This window comes from Schistocerca nitens, chromosome 9 (genome assembly GCF_023898315.1).
Source record: "Schistocerca nitens isolate TAMUIC-IGC-003100 chromosome 9, iqSchNite1.1, whole genome shotgun sequence".
Lineage (NCBI taxonomy): Eukaryota > Metazoa > Arthropoda > Insecta > Orthoptera > Acrididae > Schistocerca > Schistocerca nitens.
The window spans coordinates 444,573,807-444,598,795 of record NC_064622.1 but is presented as its reverse complement, the minus strand read 5'-3'; the positions used below and the strand labels follow the sequence as shown (position 1 = coordinate 444,598,795).

The following is a 24,989-nucleotide window of genomic DNA, read 5'->3' as shown; positions in this document are numbered from 1 at the left end:
AATTGATCCAGTGGTTTAGGAGGAGATGCAGAACAGACACACACACTCACACGCACATCTACATCTACATGGATACTCTGCAAATCACATTTAAGTGCCTGGCAGAGGGTTCATCGAACCACCTTCACAATTCTCTATTATTCCAATCTCGTATTGCGCGCGGGAAGAATGAACACCTATATCTTTCCGTACGAGCTCTGATTTCCCTTATTTTATCTTGGTGATCGTTCTTCCCCATGTAAGTCAGTGTCAACAAAATATTTTCGCATTCGGAGGAGAAAGTTGGTGATTGGAATTTCGTAATAAGATTCCGTCGCAACGAAAAACTCCTTTCTTTTAATGATGTCCATCCCAAATCCTGTATCATTTCTGTGACACTCTCTCCCATATTTCGCGATAATACAAAATGTGCTGCCTTTCTTTGACCTTTTTCGACGTACTCAGTCAGTACTATCTGGAAGGATCCCACACCGCGCAGCAGTATTCCAAAAGTGGATGGACAAGCGTAGTGTAGGCAGTCTCCTTAGTAGGTCTGTTACATTTTCTTAGTGTCCAGTCTCATAATCAAAACGTCTTCGGTCCCAGGTTCGATCCCCGCCACTCCCTAAATTTTGATAAATAATCAGCATTGGCGGCCGAAGACTTCCGGCCTAAGAAGTCAGCCTCATTCTGCCAACGGCCTTGTCAAAGAGGGCGGAGGATCGGATAGAGGTTCAGGGCACTCTCTTGTCCTAGGGGTGGGAAATTGCCCCTAAAGGCGGAAGAATCAGCAATGATCAACGACATGAGGATGCAGAAGGCAATGGAACCACCAGGACATGTGGCATGTAATTGAAGAAGTGTCATGATGATCTCTCCATTGGCAAAAGATTCCGGAATAGTCCCCCATTCGGATCTCCGGGAGGGGACTGCCAAAGGGGAGGTTACCATAAGAAAAAGATTGAATAATCAACGAAAGGATAACGTTCTACGAGTCGGGGCGTGGAATGTCAGAAGCTTGAACGTGGTAGGGAAACTAGAAAATCTGAAAAGAGAAATGCAAAGGCTCAATCTAGATATAGTAGGGGTCAGTGAAGTGAAGTGGAAGGAAGACAAGGATTTCTGGTCAGACGAGTATCGGGTAATATCAACAGCAGCAGAAAATGGTATAACAGGTGTAGGATTCGTTATGAATAGGAAGGTAGGGCAGAGGGTGTGTTACTGTGAACAGTTCAGTGACCGGGTTGTTCTAATCAGAATCGACAGCAGACCAACACCGACAACGATAGTTCAGGTATACATGCCAACATCACAAGCTGAAGATGAACAGATAGAGAAAGCGTATGAGGATATTGAAAGGGTAATGCAGTATGTAAAAGGGGACGAAAATCTAATAGTCATGGGTGACTGGAATGCAGTTGTAGGGGAAGGAGTAGAAGAAAAGGTTACAGGAGAATATGGGCTTGGGACGAGGAATGGAAGAGGAGAAAGACTAATTGAGTTCTGCAAGGAGTTTCAGCTAGTAATAGCGAATACCCTGTTCAAGAATCTCAAGAGGAGGAGGTATACTTGGAAAAGGCCGGGAGATACGGGAAGATTTCAATTAGATTACATCATGGTCAGACAGAGATTCCGAAATCAGATACTGGATTGTAAGGCGTACCCAGGAGCAGATATAGACTCAGATCACAATATAGTAGTGATGAAGAGTAGGCTGAAGTTCAAGACATTAGTCAGGAAGAATCAATACGCAAAGAAGTGGGATACGGAAGTACTAAGGAATGACGAGATACGTTTGAAGTTCTCTAACGCTATAGATACAGCAATAAGGAATAGCGCAGTAGGCAGTACAGTTGAAGAGGAATGGACATCTCTAAAAAGGGCCATCACAGAAGTTGGGAAGGAAAACATAGGTACAAAGAAGGTAGCTGCGAAGAAACCATGGGTAACAGAAGAAATACTTCAGTTGATTGATGAAAGGAGGAAGTACAAACATGTTCCGGGAAAATCAGGAATACAGAAATACAAGTCGCTGAGGAATGAAATAAATAGGAAGTGCAGGGAAGCTAAGAAGAAATGGCTGCAGGAAAAATGTGAAGACATCGAAAAACATATGATTGTCGGAAGGACAGACTCAGCATACAGAAAAGTCAAAACAAACTTTGGTGACATTAAAAGCAACCCTGGTAACATTAAGAGTGCAACGGGAATTCCACTGTTAAATGCAGAGGAGAGAGCAGATAGGTGGAAAGAATACATTGAAAGCCTCTATGAGGGTGAACATTTGTCTGATGTGATAGAAGAAGAAACAGGAGTCGATTTAGAAGAGATAGGGGATCCAGTATTAGAATCGGAATTTAAAAGAGCTTTGGAGGACTTACGGTCAAATAAGGCAGAAGGGATAGATAACATTCCATCAGAATTTCTAAAATCATTGGGGGAAGTGGCAACAAAACGACTATTCACGTTGGTGTGTAGAATATATGAGTATGGCGATATACCATCTGACTTTCGGAAAAGCATCATCCACACAATTCCGAAGACGGCAAGAGCTGACAAGTGCGAGAATTATCGCACAATTAGCTTAGCAGCTCTTGCATCGAAGCTGCTTACAATAATAATATACAGAAGAATGGAAAAGAAAATTGAGAATGCGCTAGGTGACGATCAGTTTGGCTTTAGGAAAAGTAAAGGGTTGAGAGAGGCAATTCTGACGTTAGGGCTAATAATGGAAGCAAGGCTAAAGAAAAATCAAGACACTTTCATAGGATTTGTCGACCTGGAAAAAGCGTTCGACAATATAAAATGGTGCAAGCTGTTCGAGATTCTGAAAAAAGTAGGGGTAAGCTATAGGGAGAGATGGGTCATATACAATATGTACAACAAACAAGAGGGAATAATAAGAGTGGACGATCAAGAACGAAGTGCTCGTATTAAGAAGGGTGTAAGACAAGGCTGTAGCCTTTCGCCCCTACTCTTCAATCTGTACATCGAGGAAGCAATGATGGAAATAAAAGAAAAGTTCAGGAGTGGAATTAAAATACGAGGTGAAAGGATATCAGTGATACGATTCGCTAATGACATTGCTAGCCTGAGTGAAAGTGAAGAAGAATTAAATGATCTGCTGAACGGAATGAACAGTCTAATGAGTACACAGTATGGTTTGAGAGTAAATCGGAGAAAGACGAAGGTAATGAGAAGTAGTAGAAATGAGAACAGCGAGAAACTTAACATCAGGATTGATGGTCACGAAGTCAATGAAGTTACGGAATTCTGCTACCTAGGCAGTAAAATAAACAATGACGGACGGAGCAAGGAGGACATCGAAAGCAGACTCGCTATGGCAAAAAAGCATTTCTGGCCAAGAGAAGTCTACTAATATCAAATACCGGCCTTAATTTGAGGAAGAAATTTCTGAGGATGTACAGCATTGTATGGTAGTGAAACATGGACTGTGGGAAAACCGGAACAGAAGAGAATCGAAGCATTTGAGATGTGGTGCTATAGACGAATGTTGAAAATTAGGTGGACTGATAAGGTAAGGAATGAGGAGGTTCTACGCAGAATCGGAGAGGAACGGAATATGTGGAAAACACTGATAAGGAGAAGGGACAGGATGATAGGACATCTGCTAAGACATGAGGGAATGACTTCCATGGTTCTAGAGGGAGCTGTAGAGGGCAAAAACTGTAGACGAAGACAGAGATTGGAATACGTCAAGCAAATAATTGAGGACGTAGGTTGCAAGTGCTACTCTGAGATGAAGAGGTTAACACAGGAAAGGAATTCGTGGCGGGCCGCATCAAACCAGTCAGTAGACTGATGACCAAAAAAAAAAAAAAAAAAAAATGTCCTGCCACCAATAAAGCGCAGTCTTTGCTTACCCTTCCTTACAACATTTTCTTTGTGTTCCTTCCAATTTAAATTGTTCGTAATTGTAACACTCAGATATTTAATGAATTTACGTCTTTTAGATTAGACTGATTTATCGTGTAACCGAAGTTTAACGCGTTCCTTTTAGCACTCATGTGGATGACCTCACACTTTTCGTTATTTAAGGTCAACTACCACTTTTCGCACCATTCCGATATCTCTTCTAAATCATTAAGCAGTTTGTTTTGATCTTCTGATGACTTTATTAGTCGATAAACGACAGCGACATCTGCAAACAACCGAAGACGGCTGCTCAGATTGTCTCCCAAATCGTTTATATAGATAAGGAACAGCAAAGGGCCTACAACACTACTTTGGGGAACGCCAGAAATCACTTCTGTTTTACTCGATGACTTTCCGTCAGTTACTACGAACTGTGACCTCTCTGACAGGAAATCACAGATCCAGTCACATAACTGAGACGATATTCCATAAGCACGCAATTTCACTACGAGCCGCTTGTGTGGTACAGTGTCAAAAGCCTTCCAGAAATCTAGGAATACGGAATCGATCTGAAATCCCTTGTCTATAGCACTCAGCACTTCATGTGAATAAAGAGCTAGTTGTGTTTCACAGGAACGATGTTTTCTAAATCCGTGTTGACTGTGTGTCAATAGACCGATTCCTTCGAGGTAATTGATTATCTACATCTACATGATTACTCTGCAATTCACATTTAAGTGCTTCGCAGAGGGTTCATCGAACCACAATCATACTATCTCCCTACCATTCCACTCCCGAAAAGCGCGCGGGAAAAACGAACACCTAAACCTTTCTGTTCGAGCTCTGATTTCTCTTATTTTATTTTGATGATGTAGGTTGGGCTCAACAAAATATTTTCGCATTTGGAAGAGAAAGCTGGTGACTGAAATTTCGTAAAAAGATCTCGCCGCGACGAAAAACGTCTTTGCTTTAATGACTTCCATCCCAACTCGCGTATCATACGGATTTCTTTTGGAACTCATGTGGGTCACCTCACACTTTTCGTTATTTAGCGTCAACTGCCACCTGCCACACCATACAGCAATCTTTCCTAAATCGCTTTGCAACTGATACTGGTCTTCGGATGACCTTACTAGACGGTAAATTACAGCATCATCTGCGAACAACCTAAGAGAACTGCTCAGATTGTCACCCAGGTCATTTATGTAGATCTGGAACAGCAGAGGTCCCAGGACGCTTCCTTGGGGAACACCTGATATCACTTCAGTTTTACTCGATGATTTGCCGTCTATTACTACGAACTGCGACCTTCCTGACAGGAAATCACGAATCCAGTCGCACAACTGAGACGATACCCCATAGGCCCGCAGCTTCATTAGAAGTCGCTTGTGAGGAACGGAGTCAAAAGCTTTCCGGAAATCTAGAAATACGGAATCAACTTGAGATCCCCTGTCGATAGCGGCCATTACTTCGTGCGAATATAGATCTAGCTGCGTTGCACAAGAACGATGTTTTCTGAAACCATGCTGATTACGTATCAATAGATCGTTCCCTTCGAGGTGATTCATAATGTTTGAATACAGTATATGCTCCAAAACCCTACTGCAAATCGACGTCAATGATATAGGTCTGTAGTTCGATGGATTACTCCTACTACCCTTCTTAAACACTGGTGCGACCTGCGCAATTTTCCAATCTGCAGGGGGGGGGGGGGGGTGTCTATATCTTCTAAAATCCTGCTTCATATCGACGTTAACTATATGGGCCTGTAATTTAGTGGATTACTCCTACTACCTTTCTTGAGTGTTGGTGTGACCTGTGCAACTTTCCAGTTTCGGGTACGGATCTTTCGTCGAGAGAACGGTTGTATATGATCGTTAAGTATGGAGCTAATGCATCAGAATACTCCGAAAGGAACCTAATTGGTATACAGTTTGGACCAGAAGAGTTGCTTTTAGTAAGTGATTTAAGTTGCTTTACTACTCCGAGGATATTTACAGAGTTACTAGTGTTGGCAGCTGCTCTCGATTCGAATTCTGGAGTATTTAATGGTTCTGAGCACTATGGGACTTGACATCTGTGGTCATCAGTCCCCTAGAACTTAGAACTACCTAAACCTAACTAACCTAAGGACAACACACACATCCATGCCCGAGGCAGGATTCGAACCTGCGACCGTAGCAGTCGCGTGGTTCCGGACTGCGCGCCTAGAACCGCTAGACCACCGCGGCCGGCTCTGGAGTATTTACTTCGTCTTCTTTTGTGAAGGCATTTCGGAAGTCTGTGTTTAGTAACTCTGCTTTGGCAGCACTGTCATCCATTTTTGTACATGTGTGTACAACCCCCTGCAGGTGGAGGGCACCGCGGAGCTGCCGGCGGCGAGTCGCGCGCTGTTCCTGGAGAAGGCGCGCCAGAGCAACGCCGCGTGCCAGGCGGGCGACTACGCGACGGCCGTGGCGCTCTACACGGACGCGCTGCAGCTCGACCCCACCAACCACATCCTCTACTCCAACCGCTCCGCCGCGCTCGTCAAGATGGGCCAGTTCGCGCAGGCGCTGCAGGACGCCATCCGAGCGCGCGAGCTCAACACCAAGTGGCCCAAGGTATTACGTTCACACCAGGAATAGCACTCCTCGTTCGTTCGCTTTGCTTCTAATCAGTCGTTCGAATGGCTCGATGCTGCTCTCATCTTCGCGTGAAAAAATTCTCATTCTTGCGTAAGTAGTTCTTTAAAAGCCTGTTTCACGTCTACATCTACATCTACATCCATACTCCGCAAGCCACCTGACGGTGTGTGGCTGAGGGTACCTTGAGTACCTCTATCGGTTCTCCCTTCTATTCCAGTCTCGTATTGTTCGTGGAAAGAAAGATTGTCGGTATGCCTCCGTGTGGGCTCTAATCTCTCTGATTTTATCCTCATGGTCTCTTCGCGAGATATACGTAGGAGGGAGCAATATACTGCTTGACTCTTCGGTGAAGGTATGTTCTCGAAACTTCAACAAAAGCCCGTACCGAGCTACTGAGCGTCTCTCCTGCAGAGTCTTCCACTGGAGTTTATCTATCATCTCCGTAACGCTTTCGCGATTACTAGATGATCCTGTAACGAAGCGCGCTGCTCTCCGTTGGATCTTCTCTATCTCTTCCATCAACCCTATCTGGTGCGGATCCCACACTGGTGAGCAGTATTCAAGCAGTGGGCGAACAATCGTACTGTAACCTACTTCCTTTGTTTTCGAATTGCATTTCCTTAGGACTCTTCCAATGAATCTCAGTCTGGCATCTGTTTTACCGACGATCAACTTTATATGATCATTCCATTTCAAATCACTCCTAATGCCTACTTCCAGATAATTTATGGAATTAACTGCTTCCACTTGCTGACCTGCTATATTGTAGCTAAATGATAAGGGATATTTCTTTCTATGTATTCGCAACACATTACACTTCTCTACATTGAGATTCAATTGCCATTTCCTGCACCATGCGTCAATTCGCTGCAGATCCTCCTGCATTTCAGTGGAATTTTCTATTGTTACAACCTCTCGATATACCACAGCATCATGCTGCGTTCTGTTATCTAGGAACCCTTAATCCAATCACACAATTGTTCTGATAGTCCATATGCTCTTACTTTGTTCATTAAACGACTGTGGGGAACTGTATCGAACGCCTTGCGGGAGTCAAGAAACACGGCATCTACCTGGGATTCTTGTTCAAAATCGACTACCTATCAAAATAAGAATATGATTACTAGTGTGGGTATTAATTTAAAAATACCTGCTGTTAATGTAAAGCCTACTGCATTTGGGTCTTCAGCTCTCATGTTTCATGCATCGACTGCCAGCGCGTAAATCAGCGGGCAATCGCTTCGGTGACGTGGAGTCAGTGATCAGTTGACTGTGCCGAGTGTAGAGTTCTTTAATCTTGAGTGCAGTGCAATGTGCACATGTGTAGAAGTAGGGGACGGCGACGTTCCCTGCTAACGTCGGAAAGTTAACCTAATCTCGCTGAGCTCGCTCCTGCTATAGCGAAGGATTTTGTGCTTTTGTGTCTTCTTAATTCATGACAAATTGCCTAGGCTGCACGACATCATCATGTTTTGCCTATTGGTGTTTTCCCCCAAAAGAGACCTAATATTAGAAAGTGAAAAAAATATATATAGGTTTCACGATACGTGGACAAATAAAACACTTTTATATTCTGCATAAATAATAATAACGTAAATAGATAAACATGTCAGTGATAACTGCTCCAACTCTAATGTCTCCATTGAAGCAGAAAAATAATTTTCGATGTTATTTGGCATTTATGAAGAAAAGAGACAAACGATAATGTAAAAACGCTATTTGTACTGCCATCTAAATATTGTTCAATGTGCTTGAATTTTTTTTCAAAAATGATTCAAATGGCCCTAAGCACTATGGGACATAACATCTGAGATCATCAGTTCCCGAGACTTAGAACTACTTAAACGTAACTAACCTAAAGACATCACATCCATACATCCCCGAGGCAGGATTCGAACCTGCGACCGTAGCAGCCGCGCGGCGCCAGACTGAAGCCCCTAGAACCACTCGGCCACAGCGGCCGGCGTATTTATTTTATTAAACAAATAAATTATGTTGTTTCGTAAAGTTTGGCAGATACTTTTCCATTTTCTTCAGTTTTCACCATTGTGAAGACATTACAGTACTCCAATATTAAGCACATTCGCAATGAATTTTGCTCTGGTTGTTAAATACCCTCTACTACCATTGCTAGTTAATTAACGCCATTACCACATTCCAGGTTACTGCAAGAAGTATGGTCCCTTAAATCGCAGTCCTACAGCAGACAGAATTCAGGACATAGGCATTTTTGGAAGCGACGTATAAACACAAACGATAACTAGTGAAAAGAAGGGAGTTTCAGTACAAAAATGATACGCTACTGGCGCTACGAGTAGTCGATTCAGTAAAGAAAGTCGTTCATGTAAAAGGGTTTTAAGGCAGTATCCGACGCATCAGATACGATTTCCGTTACCGATGAGTGCAATTGCCTTTATCGCTGAACTCGCCTACATTCAGTGCAAAAATTGGACGGAAACCAAGACGGCGGAAATAGACCACTTGCGCTAAATCAGAAGGGCACGAAAGGTACGAAGTTTTGGAAATAGGCCACTTATGGTACGTTAAAGACATGGTAAATCCAAAATTTGTCAGGAAAATTGGAAAAAAATTCATTAAGTTAAAATGACTGGAAATATAACTAGATTAATATTGTGCGAAATTGATGGTGTGAAAAAGTATCTAAAGTGGTTGATGTAGCCTATTTGTCCTTTATAAAAAGTGTTGTGATAATCCAAGTTAAAACACACTGCTGGAAACTTGAACTGTCCTGGGGGAGCATGTTCAAATCTGCAGAACACGAAGTTGTAATAGCAAAACGAGGTTGTTCATATTGGCACGTGATGGAGGAATGAGTTAAATCTGCCCACCACAACTGCAATACCATAGAACAAGTGTTAATTTATTGCTTTCATTATAAGCTCTTGTGACGCCTAGAAATTAAGACTGAAGGGCAATAAATGAATAAACCATCTATTGACTTATTAAAGATAAAATGCCGTTTCTTTCATAAAAAAGTAGGCTATTTCCACCATCTTTGGAAACTTTTCCTGCCCTTTTAAGCTAGCACAGTTTGCTCATTCGAAATTTCCAATTTTAAAACTGCGTATTTTTTCAGTTTTTTCGTCAAGATTCAAGATTTGAATTTTCGTCCTTTTTTTGACATATTGTCTATTTCTGCCATCTAGGGTTTTCCAGACATCTTAATTCAGTACAGTTCGGCTCTTTCCGCTACGTTGTTTATCTTTCTCCTATAATTTTAGTGGAAGAGATGGAGCACGCTGCCTGCAGCACCATCAGAAATGACATCTTTTGCACCACAGACAGAAATAGTTGTGATGGGATCCGTCTTACCTATTACGTACAACATTTTCCGTAATCTATTTTCCATTTTCTAGTGTTGTCTTCCCCTGCCATTTTCCCATCCGATGCTCCCCTGAGGACTAAGCCAGCTATTCTTGGATGCCACAGGACACATCCCACTAACGTGCTCCTTATTCTAGTAAACAGTCTCCCTTACGTTATAGTTCTTTTGGTATTTTATCTGTCAGTTTGTATCTAACATCCGATGCAGCATTTCTTTAAAATGCTTGCCACGTTTTCTTAGCCCAATTTCCACGTTCCAATTCACGGCAGTATTGTGCTATCAGGCAATACACTTTCAGAACCTATTTCTTCACTTCTGTGTAGGTATGTGATACCAGGAGCTCACTTCTGTTGTAGAAGGTTTTATAACACCTGCGCCAATCTATTGATCCCTTTACTGTAGGTCATCCTGTGCAATTTAGTTTCCTAGGTAGACTTATTTACTTCTCCTGCTCTTGAGTTTTTCCAGTTTCATTACTTTGGAATTATTTACTTCTCCTGCTCCTGTGTTTTCCCAATTTCATTTCTGTGCTTAACCATTTCTATGTACTTCTCCTGGTAGTCTTTATCACCTTCTTATTAGCTTTGCTTGTCCTTAACTCATACCATATGCTAGCCATGATGTCCATTCCCTTCAAAAGTTCTTGTACCCCTCCTAATATTAGGCCAGAAGTACTGTTACATCATCTGTGAACTTAAGTATTAGTATATGTTCCCTTGCACTCTTGTTCCTAACCCCAAAGTTTTTTTGAATTCTGTCCGTGCTTCTTCGACACACAAGGTACACAACGATAAGCTGCAATTCTCTACAGTTCAGCCATCTGTTTCTGCGATTCGTCCCCTTTCATCGCATCATGTCGAACGTCTTACTCCACTTTATGTAGTGGACTGATTTATCTACGATCACAAATTTTATCACGCTAGCCTGACTTTTCTTTATTCTTCCTTGCAATACTATGAAACGTTTAAAGAACTGATTTTTGAATTTTTGTTCCTGAAACCAAATTGATCGTTCATTATCTCTTCAATTTTTCTTTCTATTCTTCTATATATTATTCTAGTCGGAAGCTAATAAAAGTAAGATGTGTATAATTTTCATCCTTATCCACTTTTATAAGTACCAGAACTCAATCTTCATGGCATTTGCTGTCGTAGAGGAACCGTTTCAGTGTAAGGTACGACAATATTTTTGAAATACTACCAACATAGGGCTCCTTTCTTTAAAGTCAAGTGTAGTTCTAGAAAGATCTGCTAATGATATTTTAATGGATATTAATAAATGGTTTAAAGCCAACTCACTGACATTAAACTTCGAAAAGACTCGCTATATGCAATTCAGAACCTGTAAGAGGTTTCCACCCAGCATATGCATAAAATACGAAGAAGAGCAGATAGAAGAGGTTGACAGTCTTAAATTCCTGGGATTACAACTTGATAATAAATTCAGTTGGGAAGAGCACACCACAGAACTGCAGAAACGCCTTAACAAATCTGTATTTGCAATTCGAGTGTTAGCAGACATAGGCGACATAAAAACGAAAAAGCTTGCATACTTTGCCTACTTTCATTCCATAATGTCATATGGTATAATATTTTGGGGTAACTCTTCAAGTCAAACAAAAGTTTTCAGAGTCCAAAAGCGTGTAATACGTATTATTTGTGGAGTAAATTCACGGACGTCCTGTAGAAACCTCTTCAAAGAACTGGGTATACTAACTACTGCCTCTCAGTATATTTACTCATTAATGAAATTTGTCCTAAATAATATATCTCTTTTTCCAACAAACAGCTCAGTTCATACATACAATACCAGAAACAGAAATGATCTGCACAAGGACTTAAAAGCACTTACTTTAGTTCAAAAAGGGGTCCACTACTCAGGAACACTCATCTTCAATAATTTGCCAGTAAACATAAAAAATTTAGTTACAACTAAAGATCAGTTTAAAAGGAGCCTGAAAGACTTACTAGTGCCCAACTCCATCTACTCCATTGGCGAATTTTTTAATAGAAACAAATGATGTATTGTATATATTCATACTGTTAGTATTTTTATTTCAGCTTTAAAAAAAAATTGACATGTTCCACATACACGAGGATCTCCTCAGCACGGATCTATGGAACGAAAATCTAATCTAATCTAGGAACAGTACGTCAAGTTCAGCTCTGCTTCAAAATTTAATGTATGCTGCTAAATTGATATTTCTCCTTATTTATTTCAGGTGCTCGCTCAAACTCTCGCAGAAAATCTGTGGAATACGCTACAACTGAGAGTACACATTTACAACCGTGTTACGTAATGTCACACACTGGACACGATATCACACGAGTCGGAACCATAAGTGGACAACACTTTCCCATCGACAAAATAGAATTCGATTGTAGCGTGCCAAGTCCCAGACTACACAAAGATGCGTGAGCTTCTTTGATCTTCGAAGGAATGAGCAAACAAAAATATCTGACGACCGGTACGGGGGTGTTGGTTCTTCTAACGACTGACTTCCCCAACGAAATAAGTTGGCTATATCACTTAATCGAAACAGCCTATGTGCCTTCTCTTAAAAGGAAAATATTCTTATTCAAGATCGTACCCTGGATTTAAGTGGGTATTGGGGGTGATGGGTGGGGGCTGAAGGGGGTGGGGGTAGGGGAAGGAAGCAACTCGTATTAGTTTTTTAGATATCATAGTTCTGGATACGCTCGATATTGTTCAGAAGTGTGCCGCCTATTTTCAGACTGATACAGAATTGATATATATAGCGGAGCTAGATTCGAGTTCCGTTCGTGAAGGTGTACTCACCGTCACTCTGCTCAGCTGAAGGGAATACCTGCGTTGCTGGTCAGTCTTCTGCGTGCGCATCGTGCCCGGATTGTCAGCTGGCAAAACTTTTTAAACCCTCTTTTCGGCAGTGTAATCCCCGATGAATTACACACAGTGCTTTGAGTGCTATCAAAGTTAACTTTTCGTCTGATCATCTCCGAACCACATCCATTGATCCGCTTGCCGACGCAAAACTGTATGCGCGGTGCTTCATCTCAATTAAGCCTCCTGAATTATTCGTCCAGACACAAATACACTCCTGGAAATTGAAATAAGAACACCGTGAATTCATTGTCCCAGGAAGGGGAAACTTTATTGACACATTCCTGGGGTCAGATACATCACATGATCACACTGACAGAACCACAGGCACATAGACACAGGCAACAGAGCATGCACAATGTCGGCACTAGTACAGTGTATATCCACCTTTCGCAGCAATGCAGGCTGCTATTCTCCCATGGAGACGATCGTAGAGATGCTGGATGTAGTCCTGTGGAACGGCTTGCCATGCCATTCCCACCTGGCGCCTCAGTTGGACCAGCGTTCGTGCTGGACGTGCAGACCGCGTGAGACGACGCTTCATCCAGTCCCAAACATGCTCAATGGGGGACAGATCCGGAGATCTTGCTGGCCACGGTAGTTGACTTACACCTTCTAGAGCACGTTGGGTGGCACGGGATACATGCGGACGTGCATTGTCCTGTTGGAACAGCAAGTTCCCTTGCCGGTCTAGGAATGGTAGAACGATGGGTTCGATGACGGTTTGGATGTACCGTGCACTATTCAGTGTCCCCTCGACGATCACCAGTGGTGTACGGCCAGTGTAGGAGATCGCTCCCCACACCATGATGCCGGGTGTTGGCCCTGTGTGCCTCGGTCGTATGCAGTCCTGATTGTGGCGCTCACCTGCACGGCGCCAAACACGCATACGACCATCATTGGCACCAAGGCAGAAGCGACTCTCATCGCTGAAGACGACACGTCTCCATTCGTCCCTCCATTCACGCCTGTCGCGACACCACTGGAGGCGGGCTGCACGATGTTGGGGCGTGAGCGGAAGACGGCCTAACGGTGTGCGGGACCGTAGCCCAGCTTCATGGAGACGGTTGTGAATGGTCCTCGCCGATACCCCAGGAGCAACAGTGTCCCTAATTTGCTGGGAAGTGGCGGTGCGGTCCCCTACGGCACTGCGTAGGATCCTACGGTCTTGGCGTGCATCCGTGCGTCGCTGCGGTCCGGTCCCAGGTCGACGGGCACGTGCACCTTCCGCCGACCACTGGCGACAACATCGATGTACTGTGGAGACCTCACGCCCCACGTGTTGAGCAATTCGGCGGTACGTCCACCCGGCCTCCCGCATGCCCACTATACGCCCTCGCTCAAAGTCCGTCAACTGCACATACGGTTCACGTCCACGCTGTCGCGGCATGCTACCAGTGTTAAAGACTGCGATGGAGCTCCGTATGCCACGGCAAACTGGCTGACACTGACGGCGGCGGTGCACAAATGCTGCGCAGCTAGCGCCATTCGACGGCCAACACCGCGGTTCCTGGTGTGTCCGCTGTGCCGTGCGTGTGATCATTGCTTGTACAGCCCTCTCGCAGTGTCCGGAGCAAGTATGGTGGGTCTGACACACCGGTGTCAATGTGTTCTTTTTTCCATTTCCAGGAGTGTAGCTGTGAGTTATCACCAGAAAAATAGCGAACACTCGCTTCTGTTTAATCGGTGCCATAATTAAACTGCAACGGAAAGGCCAGTATGGAAGTCCCTGTGGTTCCTGACTTATAAACACACACTGATTTTACAACTGCGTAATTTCTCGGAGGAAGTCACTTTTCTACGAAAGTCGTTTTATTTTGAAATACCTGCTTTATTTTATGTTTCAGCGGTTAGCTATTATCGCCGATTGGGCATCATCAAGCTACCTGGTGATAAAAACAATATGCAACACCAAATGTTATGGCAGCTTAAAGAAGAAATAAAAAATGAAAATTATATATATGTATATATTTACGATATTAATTATGCTGCTGTGTGTGTGTAGCATAATTATGCGAGACTTATATACAGGGTGAGTCACCTAACATTACCGCTGGATATATTTCGTAAACCACATCAAATACTGACGAATCGATTCCACAGACCGAACGTGAGGAGAGGGGCTAGTGTAATTGGTTAATACAAACCATAAAAAAATGCACGGAAGTATGTTTTTAACACAAACCTACGTTTTCTTAAATGGAACCCCGTTAGTTTTGTTAGCACATCTGAACATATAAACAAATACGTAATCACTGCTGTATGTTGCATTGTAAAATGTTAATTACATCCGGAGATATTGTAACCTAAAGTGGGAGGCTTGAGTACCACTCCTCCGCTGTTCGATCGTGTGTATCGGAGAGCACCGAATTACGTAGGGATCCAAAGGGAACGGTGATGGAGCTTAGGTACAGAAGAGACTGGAACAGCACATTACGTCTACATGCTAACACCTTTTTATTGGTCTTTTTTTACTGACGCACACCACGTGTGTACGTGTACCTCACTCCTCATGGTAATGTACATGTGCGTCAGTGAAAAAGACCAATAAAAAGGTGTTAGCATGTGGACGTAATGTGCTGTTCCAGTCTCTTCTGTACCTAAGGTCCATCACCGTTCCCTTTGGATCCCTACGTAATTCGGTGCTCTCCGATACACACGATCGAACAGCGGAGGAGTGGTACTCAAGCGTCAACTTTAGGTTACAATATCTCCGGATGTAATTAACATTTTACAATGCAACAAACGGCACTGATTACGTATTTGTTTATATGTTCAGATGTACTAACAAAACTAACGGGGTTCCATTTAAAAAAACGTAGGTTTGTGTTAAAAAACATACTTCCGTGCATTTTTGTATGGTTTGTATTAAACAATTACACTAGGCCCTCTCCTCACGTTCGGTCTGTGGAATCGGTTCGTCAGTATTTGATGTGGTTTACGAAATATATCCAGCGGTAACGTTAGGTGACTCACCCTGTATATATGAGTATGTGTGTGTCGATGTGTAGCATAATTAATGGCGTAAACGCATACAGTTGAAAGTACACGATACCAGAGGCAAAAAAAAAAAAAAATGTCTCAGTAAGACGCATATCTTAAGAACTATGAACACTTGTTCATCTTCGATACTGTGAAGCAAATCTCTTTACTGCAAGCTCTTTGCTTTCCAAATTTTAGGAGGAGGTAGTCTAGACCAAACCAAGTCAAAAATGTCCAGTAAACATGGGCTCTAAAGAGCGTATCTTAAGAGCTATGAGCACTTGTTCAGTAGAAGAGATGCGTTTCACAGTTGCGAAGATCAATACGTACTCATAGCTCTTAAGGTACGCACTTTAGAGCCCACGTTTACTCGACAAGTTTTCCTTGTTCTGGTTCATACTACTACCTCTCAAAATACGGAAAGCAGAGAGCTTGCAGTGGAACAGATCTGTTTCAGAGTATCGAGGATAAAGAACTGCTCACGGTTTTTGGGTATATGTTTACTGAGACTTTTTTGCTTCTGGTATTGTGTAGTTACAACTGTGTGCTTTTACGCCATTCATTATCATATACTCTGTATACAGATTTATATGCATCTGTTACTTCCATGGCCGTAAAATAACTTTATAATTCATGTAGCATGATGCAGTCCACATACCTGTATTGAGCTACAGTGTCCAACGGGGCGAAATAACCTAATCGCTAAGTCATGTAATAAAGTGGTCATTTCAAAGTAAAGCACTGTACGCAGGAAGATGACTTTCCCTAAGAAATCCTGATCTGTGTCTTTATTTTGTAATGTGCCGTTTTATACTAGAGAAAAGGAGCACTGCCAATATTTTGGCTGTACACCTTAAGGCTTTCCCAACGTCGTAAATGTTAACGAAAGTCTCAGACGTTATATCGGGCAGTGTTGGTGGAACCTCGCTATGTTTTGACGTTGCACCTGCTCCTCACTGTCAGGCAACAATGGTGATCATTGGCGGAAGACCCCGGGTGAACAGTCCACGTAGTGGCAAAACACAGAAAGTGCCAAAATAGCTCGCGGCAGAGGTCTTCTGCCAATGTCAGCATCGTGCACGTGCACGGAGCGAGGTTTTCGACACACCCGAGGTCCTCAGCAGCAGTTTCTGTTTGTTTGTTCAGAAATGAGTAACTTGTTGTTTAAGTGTGTGTTTAGTAGCTGTTCGCCACTGCAGAGCGGTATGCCTGTTCTTGCAGGCATACTACCGACAGGGAGTGGCTCTGCAATGCCTGGGTCGCCACGGGGACGCGCTGGCTGCATTCAGCTCGGGGTTGGCCCAAGACCCCAAGTCGACACAGCTGCTGGCCGGTCTCGTCGAGGCTTCCATGAAGTCTCCGCTCAGGGGTGAGTCATTACCTTTCTTTCTATTCTCCATCTACGTATAATTCATTGGTTCGCGCAAGTAGAGGTAAGGTCGGGGATTGCACTGTTGCAGGTTCCAAGCGACAATTGCGGTACGCACATACACGTGCTTCGCGCGAGATGAAACCCTGTGTCCCACAACTCGTTGGCTTGAGTAGAATTTGTCGCTCACGACCACCATAAGCAACGCCAAATCGCTATAAATGGAATAAAAAATTCACTAAATGACTCGCTACGATCGTATATAACGCTCACATTGCATACAACATTCACAGCAGAGCGCTGATAATGCTACTGAACGCTCATTGGCTGTCGAAGAACGCGTGACGTAGGTGCGCAGAATAAGCGTAAACTCGACTGCCATCGTTCGTGATCTCAACTATAGTATAAGGCCACCGTAACGCCGCGTAAGTCTGGGAAAACTGCGACGGTTACGCGCACTTCGACTATTCTTTATTATTAATTTCTTGAGATCGTTGGTTGATTCAATAAGCTGACGGTGCAACCTCCGGTGCGCGGGCCAATGGAGCGTGATCGATTTAGAATCGCACGGTCGATATCTATCGTTTGGAGCCCGCGACTTCATTAGGCAAATATTCTTAGAAATTACCGATGTTTATATGGATTCCACTAGATTCAGATTTATTGATTTGGAACTTCTCTACCAGGTTATAATGCTTTCATGTTCATGTTAGTTTTAAAAATACGGAATGCATGGTGGGAATATCTTGTGATTTTAAATTAATTTGTAATTAGTGAAGCTATGAATTTTCTTCCTCTGAGATGCCTTAGACAGGACAGGACAGGGAAGGAGGTTAATTTATTGTGTGGTTTTCTGAACATGCCTCCAGCACGTGCAAAGTTTGAAAAAATAAATAAATAAATGTCTGATGCCATATGCGATACTGCCAAAGTTTCTATTAAGAAAGCAGTGAGATACCTAGGACAGAGCACGGAACGAGGTTAATCTATTGTGTGGTTTTCTGAACATGCCTCCACCTTGTGCAAGGTTTGAAAAAAAAAAAAATAAAGTAATGTCTGATGCCGTATGCGATACTGCCAAAGTTTCTATGAAGAAAGCAGTGGAGGAATTGGTGGAAATAACCAAAAAGAAATAGATCATGGCGTAGATATTCATGACAGTGAATCTCCTATAAATGTTACTGACCTGTGTGTGTCTGTATATGGGACCTGGATGAAAAGGGGTCACACATCTATGTATGGAGTTGAATCTGTTATTGGTGTTGACTCAGGTAAAGTTCTAGATGTAGAACTTATATCTAAATACTGCCACCAGTGTGCAACAAGGAAAATCTCCAACAATGAAGACAGTGAGAAACTGTGGTAAGAAAATCATGCGGTAGCAGTCTCTAAAAATTATAGTGGCTTAAGTAGGGACATGGAGGCTGCTGCAGTTGTGAGGATGTTCTCCATATCTGAGGACCATTATGGTGTTAGCAGTGTGCGATTTGCGCTTTTACCAGTGGGGGGGATGTCTTAGGGGGTTAGTATAATTACATATGTTACTAGCTTGGACCGTGGCGTTACCCATGGTTAAACAGTTATTTATAAATAGACGTTAATGCCGAAACTCACAATTCACGCGTATGCACTATCAGAAAAGCCATTCCTTGTTTTATCTTTAAAAGTACATTATAGGTAAAGCTTATTTACAAAATCATCTACATACAGGTATACGACGGGAATTCAAAAAGTAAAGGCACATTTGTGAAAAGCTGTACTTATTCTGATGATAGAAAACTGAACTCCCTGAACTCCCTGGACTTCAATGCAGTTTTCCCGACGTTATACAAGTTTTTTTTTTTTCATCAGAAAATACGTTTTTCGCTTGCATCTGTAACCAATTTTGCACCGCAGCAATGACGTCATCACTTTCAAATCTTCTTCCCTGTAGTTCTTCCGTTAAGGGTCCAAACATGTGAAAATCACTTGGAGCCAGGTCTGTACTGTATGGTGGATGTTCCAACACCTCGAATCTCAACTCCTTTATTGCGTCGGCTGTCCGTTTGGCAGAATGTGGGCGAGCGTTATCTTGCTGCAGGATGACACCTCTTCACAGTTTTCCACGACGTTTGGCTCTGATTGCAGGTTTTAGTTTCGTACGCAACACAGCACATCCACCATACAATACAATCCCTGGCTCTAAAGCCTCGTTTACGCTGGGGCGACGTCTTGCAACATTGTGGCATGCTACGGAAATGTGGCGTGCGTCGTCTTGTAGCATGCTACACAGGCAACAACTTGCGGTGTATGTTGCGTGCGGCAGGTTAATTTATACCAAAGCAACAGAATTTGTGCCACACGTGTGTCAGTCTTGCAGTATAAAGGATGGTAAAGTATCGCAGCGGCGGCCTACTTGGTACTTGCACATGCAGCTAACAACGGAAATGAAAACTAAAGCCGGCCGCGGTGGTCTAGCGGTTCTAGGCGCGCAGTCTGGAACCGCGCGACTGCTACGGTCGCAGGTTCGAATCCTGCCTCGGGCATGGATGTGTGTGATGTCATTAGGTTAGTTAGGTTTAAGTAGTTCTAAGTTCTAGGGGACTGATGACCACAGATGTAAAGTCCCATAGTGCTCAGAACCATTTGAACCATTTTTTTTGAAAACTAAAGGAAAAGAAGACGATGGTGGAAGAGAAGAGTATTTAAAGAAGGTCCACGAAATAGTATCCTAGGGACTAGAAGCAGACGATGGTGCGTTATTTAGTAATATGTGCTTTCGTCCCAGGCGCGTTGGTCCGCGCCATACCGTTGCCAAAAGGTGGCCTAATGAATGGTAAATGTTCGCACAGGTACCGGGCCGGTCGCCACCCTGTGTCAGGGCCCGGGGTGGGACTTTCAGCCCCCAGCTCACCCAACTCTGCGGTACGACTGCTGCGGTATGACTGCCACACTACTTCCCTCGCAAGCTTGCAAGTAAACGGATGACGCACCTAAGACGAAAGCAACAATGACAACATGAGAACGATGATTTAGTTCTAAATGTTTTGAAATGCTTAACTATTAATAGTAAGACCGTATTAAAAACTTTCAGTGTTTGGCTCCACATATTTAAATTGTATATAAGTTTTACTCCAGTGCGTGGGAAATAAACATCCCAGGTTGGGATGCATAAAATAAAGCCAGAGGAGGGGACGGTCTGATGCAGAGGGGGGGAAATCCCCCCCTGCAAATCGCACACTGGGTGTTAGATATACTAAATACCATGTTGATGGGGACTCCTCTTCGTTCAAAGGTGTAACAGATAAAAATCCGTACGATACAACATTAGAAAAGTTGGAATGTGTGGAGCACATCCAAAGGAGGTTTGGTAGTAGGCTTCATCGCTTGCTGAAAGAGAAGAAATTGAAGTATTTGAGGATGGAAAACCGCTAGGAGGAAAAGGCAGGCTTACTCTGAATGAAATTGATTCTCTTCAGTTATTTTATGGGAGAGCTGTCAGGAAAAACACATATAATTTAGAGGCAATGAGGCGTGCTGTGTAGGCAATTTTTTTCCGCAAACTATCCACTGAGCAAGCACCATTGCACAACCTCTCTCTGAAAGACGATTGGTTTAAGTTCGACAACAGAAATAAGACGTATTCACATAAACACTCATTACCAGAACCTGTTATGAATGCAATTAAGCCCACATTCAGGTTTCTTGCCAATCCTGATTTATTGAGGAGGTGTTTTCACGGGAAGAGACAAGATGCAAATGAAAGCCTCAATAATTTAATGTGGATTAGATGCTCAAAAAGGACATTCTGTGGACTTGTACTCAAAATATGGGTCTATGATGTAGTTTTATGTTACGATAACGGAAATAATGGCAGAATTGAAATGATGAAGAGAGTTGGTATAGATCCTGGTGTTTACAACAAAAGCATTTTACACTATCCATGAGAGCGGGCTCAAGAAAGCTAACAGACCAGTTACCTGCAAATATAGGCCAGGTAGAATCGAATAGGAGAGAAGAGACCTGGGGGATGAGAAGTATCGGTATGGAGGATTTTAAAATTGAGTTAAGCTTATTACATGTATAAGTATGAGAAGAAAATCTTTGAACCTCATTTTCCCTGTTTTACATTTTTTACGTTATAAGAAGCCTTTTCTGGTAAAGTATTTGCGATAATGCTAAAAAATTTTCAGGAACGGCTCACAACGTGTTGTTGTCTCCCTGGAGCTAAAAAATACGAGATCCTGCAATTACTTTCTAATTTTTAGGTGATTGTATGTAGAAAAAAAGTTAATTTTGGATGTACAAAATTAAAAACTCTGTTAATGATACAATTTGTACCATAAATTAATAACTGTAGTTCAGTGGTCTTATAACCTTTCAGGACACTACAATAAAATTTTCAGATTAATTGCATGATTAGAATTTCAGTTATGGCTTTTTTTTTAAAAGACAATAAAAAAGTTCAAAATTCTGTCAAAATATTAATCCTGCATATTTTATTATATTATTCTGTTAAAACACAGCTCTTTTGCTTTACACATACAAAATCTTAGATTTGTACATAAATAAATATGGCTGTAATGATTTTTTAAGTAAATGTTTACATTTTCCGTTACATCCCCCCTAAAATGTATAAGTTGTCTTATTTTTTTACGTAAACTGAAATTGTAGGTACTATTACTTTACCTTTCACATCTCCTTGTGGATGTCCTGCGCACACATTATCAACAAAATAAGTAAACCACTTTTCTATATACCCTCGGATCTCGCTGCTTTCTTTGGATTTATACAGTCAGAAACAAAAAAGAAATCGTTACAATATATTATTATAGATCCAGAGCCTCAACACACACATTCTTTGGTAGACTAATGGAACGCATCGGATTTCAGTAAACAATGGGATGATATGTTTGGACATGACGCAGCAGGTATTTACCGCTGCTGAAGGCGATCTCGCACATCACGAAAGTAAACTGCCAAATATATCACATCCTTCCGTTTTTCTATTAACGAGACAAGCATATTTTTGACACCGACGTTCGTCGTGCGAATACCCGTTGCAGGGAAATAGTCTGTGAGGCGTTCGTGCCCATTTCGGTTCCTACAGTAAAATTATACGAGCAGTTGGAAATCATCTCGTTGTTGGTCTCGTAAAAGACCAGTTTTCACCCAAAAATATACCTGCAAAATATCTACGAGTGTATTACTACAGCGCATATGACTCTTAGTCTATCTTCTTTTGTGATCTCCAACAAGCAAGCAAACAAATGTGTCGTCATCCAGTTTGATCAACAAAGGGGGGTAGCGATTCGAACAATTGGAATGGTAAAATTTGAATGCAGTGATTTTAGCTGCTTGATGACATTTACAAACACAAGCTTTTGTGGTTGTTGCTGCATATTAAACAAACCATTCATCGATTAGGCCGTGTGATTTTTATGCCACATATATGAATACCAACGAAGAAGTCCATTACAATTATGGTAATGTTTGGTGAAAACAATAATAAAAACTCAGTTGTAAAAGAAGAGTAATTTTCTGTTCTTATGAATAAAATAAAGTCGATTGAAATAGGAATTGCGAAAAACTGATTGCAGATATTAACTATATCAAAAATTAAATAATTAAAGTAAATAATTAAAATATTAAAGTAACACGCACGTAAGCCAACTGAGGAATTTTCCCATGTGTAAGACCGCTTGTACAAGATCATTTGTCGATTTAAAGTTCTATATTCGCATATTGTACTGTTCGCGTCGCTTCTTCTGCGTATTCTTTCACTGATTGTATCAATATCCGTCTGTATTGTGAAATTTCTTACATTTTCTAGCGCCTCGATAAACTATTATTGTCATTGCCAATTGTAGGCTTAAATTAAATCGTGATTCTCTAAAAATTTTAAGGCGTCTCTCCACCCAATCCAGATAACGACAGCTGTATGAAACACAGAAGAACCAGTGTAAGATCGAAAGAAATGCCTTCCACAGGCGAGAGTATTAAAATCCTAATGATAAACTGCTGCCGGCCGCTGTGGCCGAGCTGTTCTACGCGCTTCAGTCCGGAACCGCGCTGCTGCTGCGGTCGCAGGTTCGAATCCTGCCTCGGGCATGGACGTGTGTGATGTACTTAGGTTAGTTAGGTTTAAGTAGTTCTAAGTCTATGGGACTGATGACCTCAGATGTTAAGTCCCATAGTGCTTAGAGCCATTTGATAAATTGCTGAAGCATTCACAACAAAGCGCCAGTGGTTGAAGTGCTCATGAAAAGTACTGAAGCTCACATAATACTAGGTACAGAAAGCTGGTAGAAACCTGAAATTGATAGCAGTGAGATTTTTGAGGAAAATTTAAATGTATATTGAAAGGATGGGAAATGGAGGGGGTGTCTTTGTTGCAGTACACAAAAAAACTCAGATCCGCCAAAATAGAAATTGAAATTGCATGTGAGATTGTTAGGGCAAGACTCAGTATCAGGGATGGGCATAAAAAGATAATTGGTCCTTCTACCGACCACCAGAGAAAATCTCAGTTCACGTGTACATTAGTTCCCCAATCATACTGTGTCATTGGAGGAGACTTTAATCATCCAACAATTAATTGGGAAAATTACTGTTTTGTAAGTGGCGAATGTGACATCCTATGAAAATTTACTAAATGCTTTTTCTGAAAACTACCTGGAACAGATAGTTACTCATGATGTAAATATATTGGATCTAACAGCAACAAATAGACCTGACCTCTTTGAGGATGTCCACATTGAAACTGGTATCAGTGACTATGACACAGCTGTGGCTGCAATGATTAACAAAGTACAGAGGACAATTAAAACAAGCAGGAAGATATATATGTTCAGTAAACTAGATAAAAAATCAGTAGCTAATATCATATCTCAGTGAGGAGTGGTAAAATACCAGTGGTTATAGGATTCAGAAAAGACCCTTTTTTAGGGTAAGGTGGACAGAAAGAAAGCAAATTTTAAGAGAGGTTAGAACTGAGACAAACCTTCAGTTTGAGAAAGAAATCAAAAAACATCATTCCAGCTTATTACATCAGCATAAACAGCCATTGGTTAAGAATTTTCAACTGTCAGCAGATATTTTAACTCCACCCAATTTTAACTCAGTCAATGTGAAATGTCAGCTATCTTTATTGCATCAAAATATTCGAGGACTGAGAAATAAAATTAATGAATTAACTATCTGCATAGATGAATTAGAGTCTTCAAACCCAGCTGTCATAATCTGCCTCTCTGAACATCGTGTGACCACTGGTATAGAACTTTTAAGTGTTACAGGGTTTAGGTTAGCATCTCACTTTTGTAGATCAGAAATGGAGAAAGGAGGAGTTGCCTCATTCATCAGGAACTGTCATAAATTTAAGAACATAGACATTCATAAATTTTGCCTAGAACAGCATATGGAAGCATGTGCAACAGAATTAGAATTTCACAATAAATCCTTCATAATATTAAGTGTATATCGAGCACCTGCAGGTAACTTTAATCTGTTTGTAAACCACCTTGAAGCTGTACTGGCCCATTTAACAACCAAAAACAAAGAAATAGTGGTTGCTGGTGATTTCAATGTAGATTTCCTTAAAGACTCTCCCAATAAGAACTTATTTGAGTGAGTAACACTATCATTCAACTTAATTCCCGCTGTAAAGTTCCCCACTAGGATAGCCACTTGCTCACAAACAGCCATTGATAATATCTTTATAGAAAAGTCCAATGAACAAAATTATATTACAAAACCAATAGCCAATGGCCTCTCAGACCATGTCATGCAGTTCCTTCTGTTAAATGTTAATACTGAACAGGATATAAAATCTGTTAAATCTGAGCTCAAGAGGGTAATCAGTAAGCCAAAAATAGATTATTTTAGGACACTCCTCAGAGACATTCACTGGACTGAAGCTTACAGTGCTCATGGCATGAATGAAAAATATAACATTTTTGCTAATAAAGTG

General features: G+C 41.8%; 1 protein-coding gene across 1 annotated transcript in view; it reads left to right on the top strand.

Annotated features, from left to right (window-relative positions):
• Positions 1–24,989, top strand: part of LOC126204308 (tetratricopeptide repeat protein 28) — a 131,258-nt gene that overhangs the window by 10,522 nt on the left and 95,747 nt on the right. The window contains exons 2-3 of the mRNA XM_049938694.1: positions 6,207–6,458; positions 16,894–17,041. Of these exons, the coding sequence (XP_049794651.1) occupies positions 6,207–6,458; positions 16,894–17,041 (400 nt within the window). The remainder of the gene's footprint in view (positions 1–6,206; positions 6,459–16,893; positions 17,042–24,989) is intronic.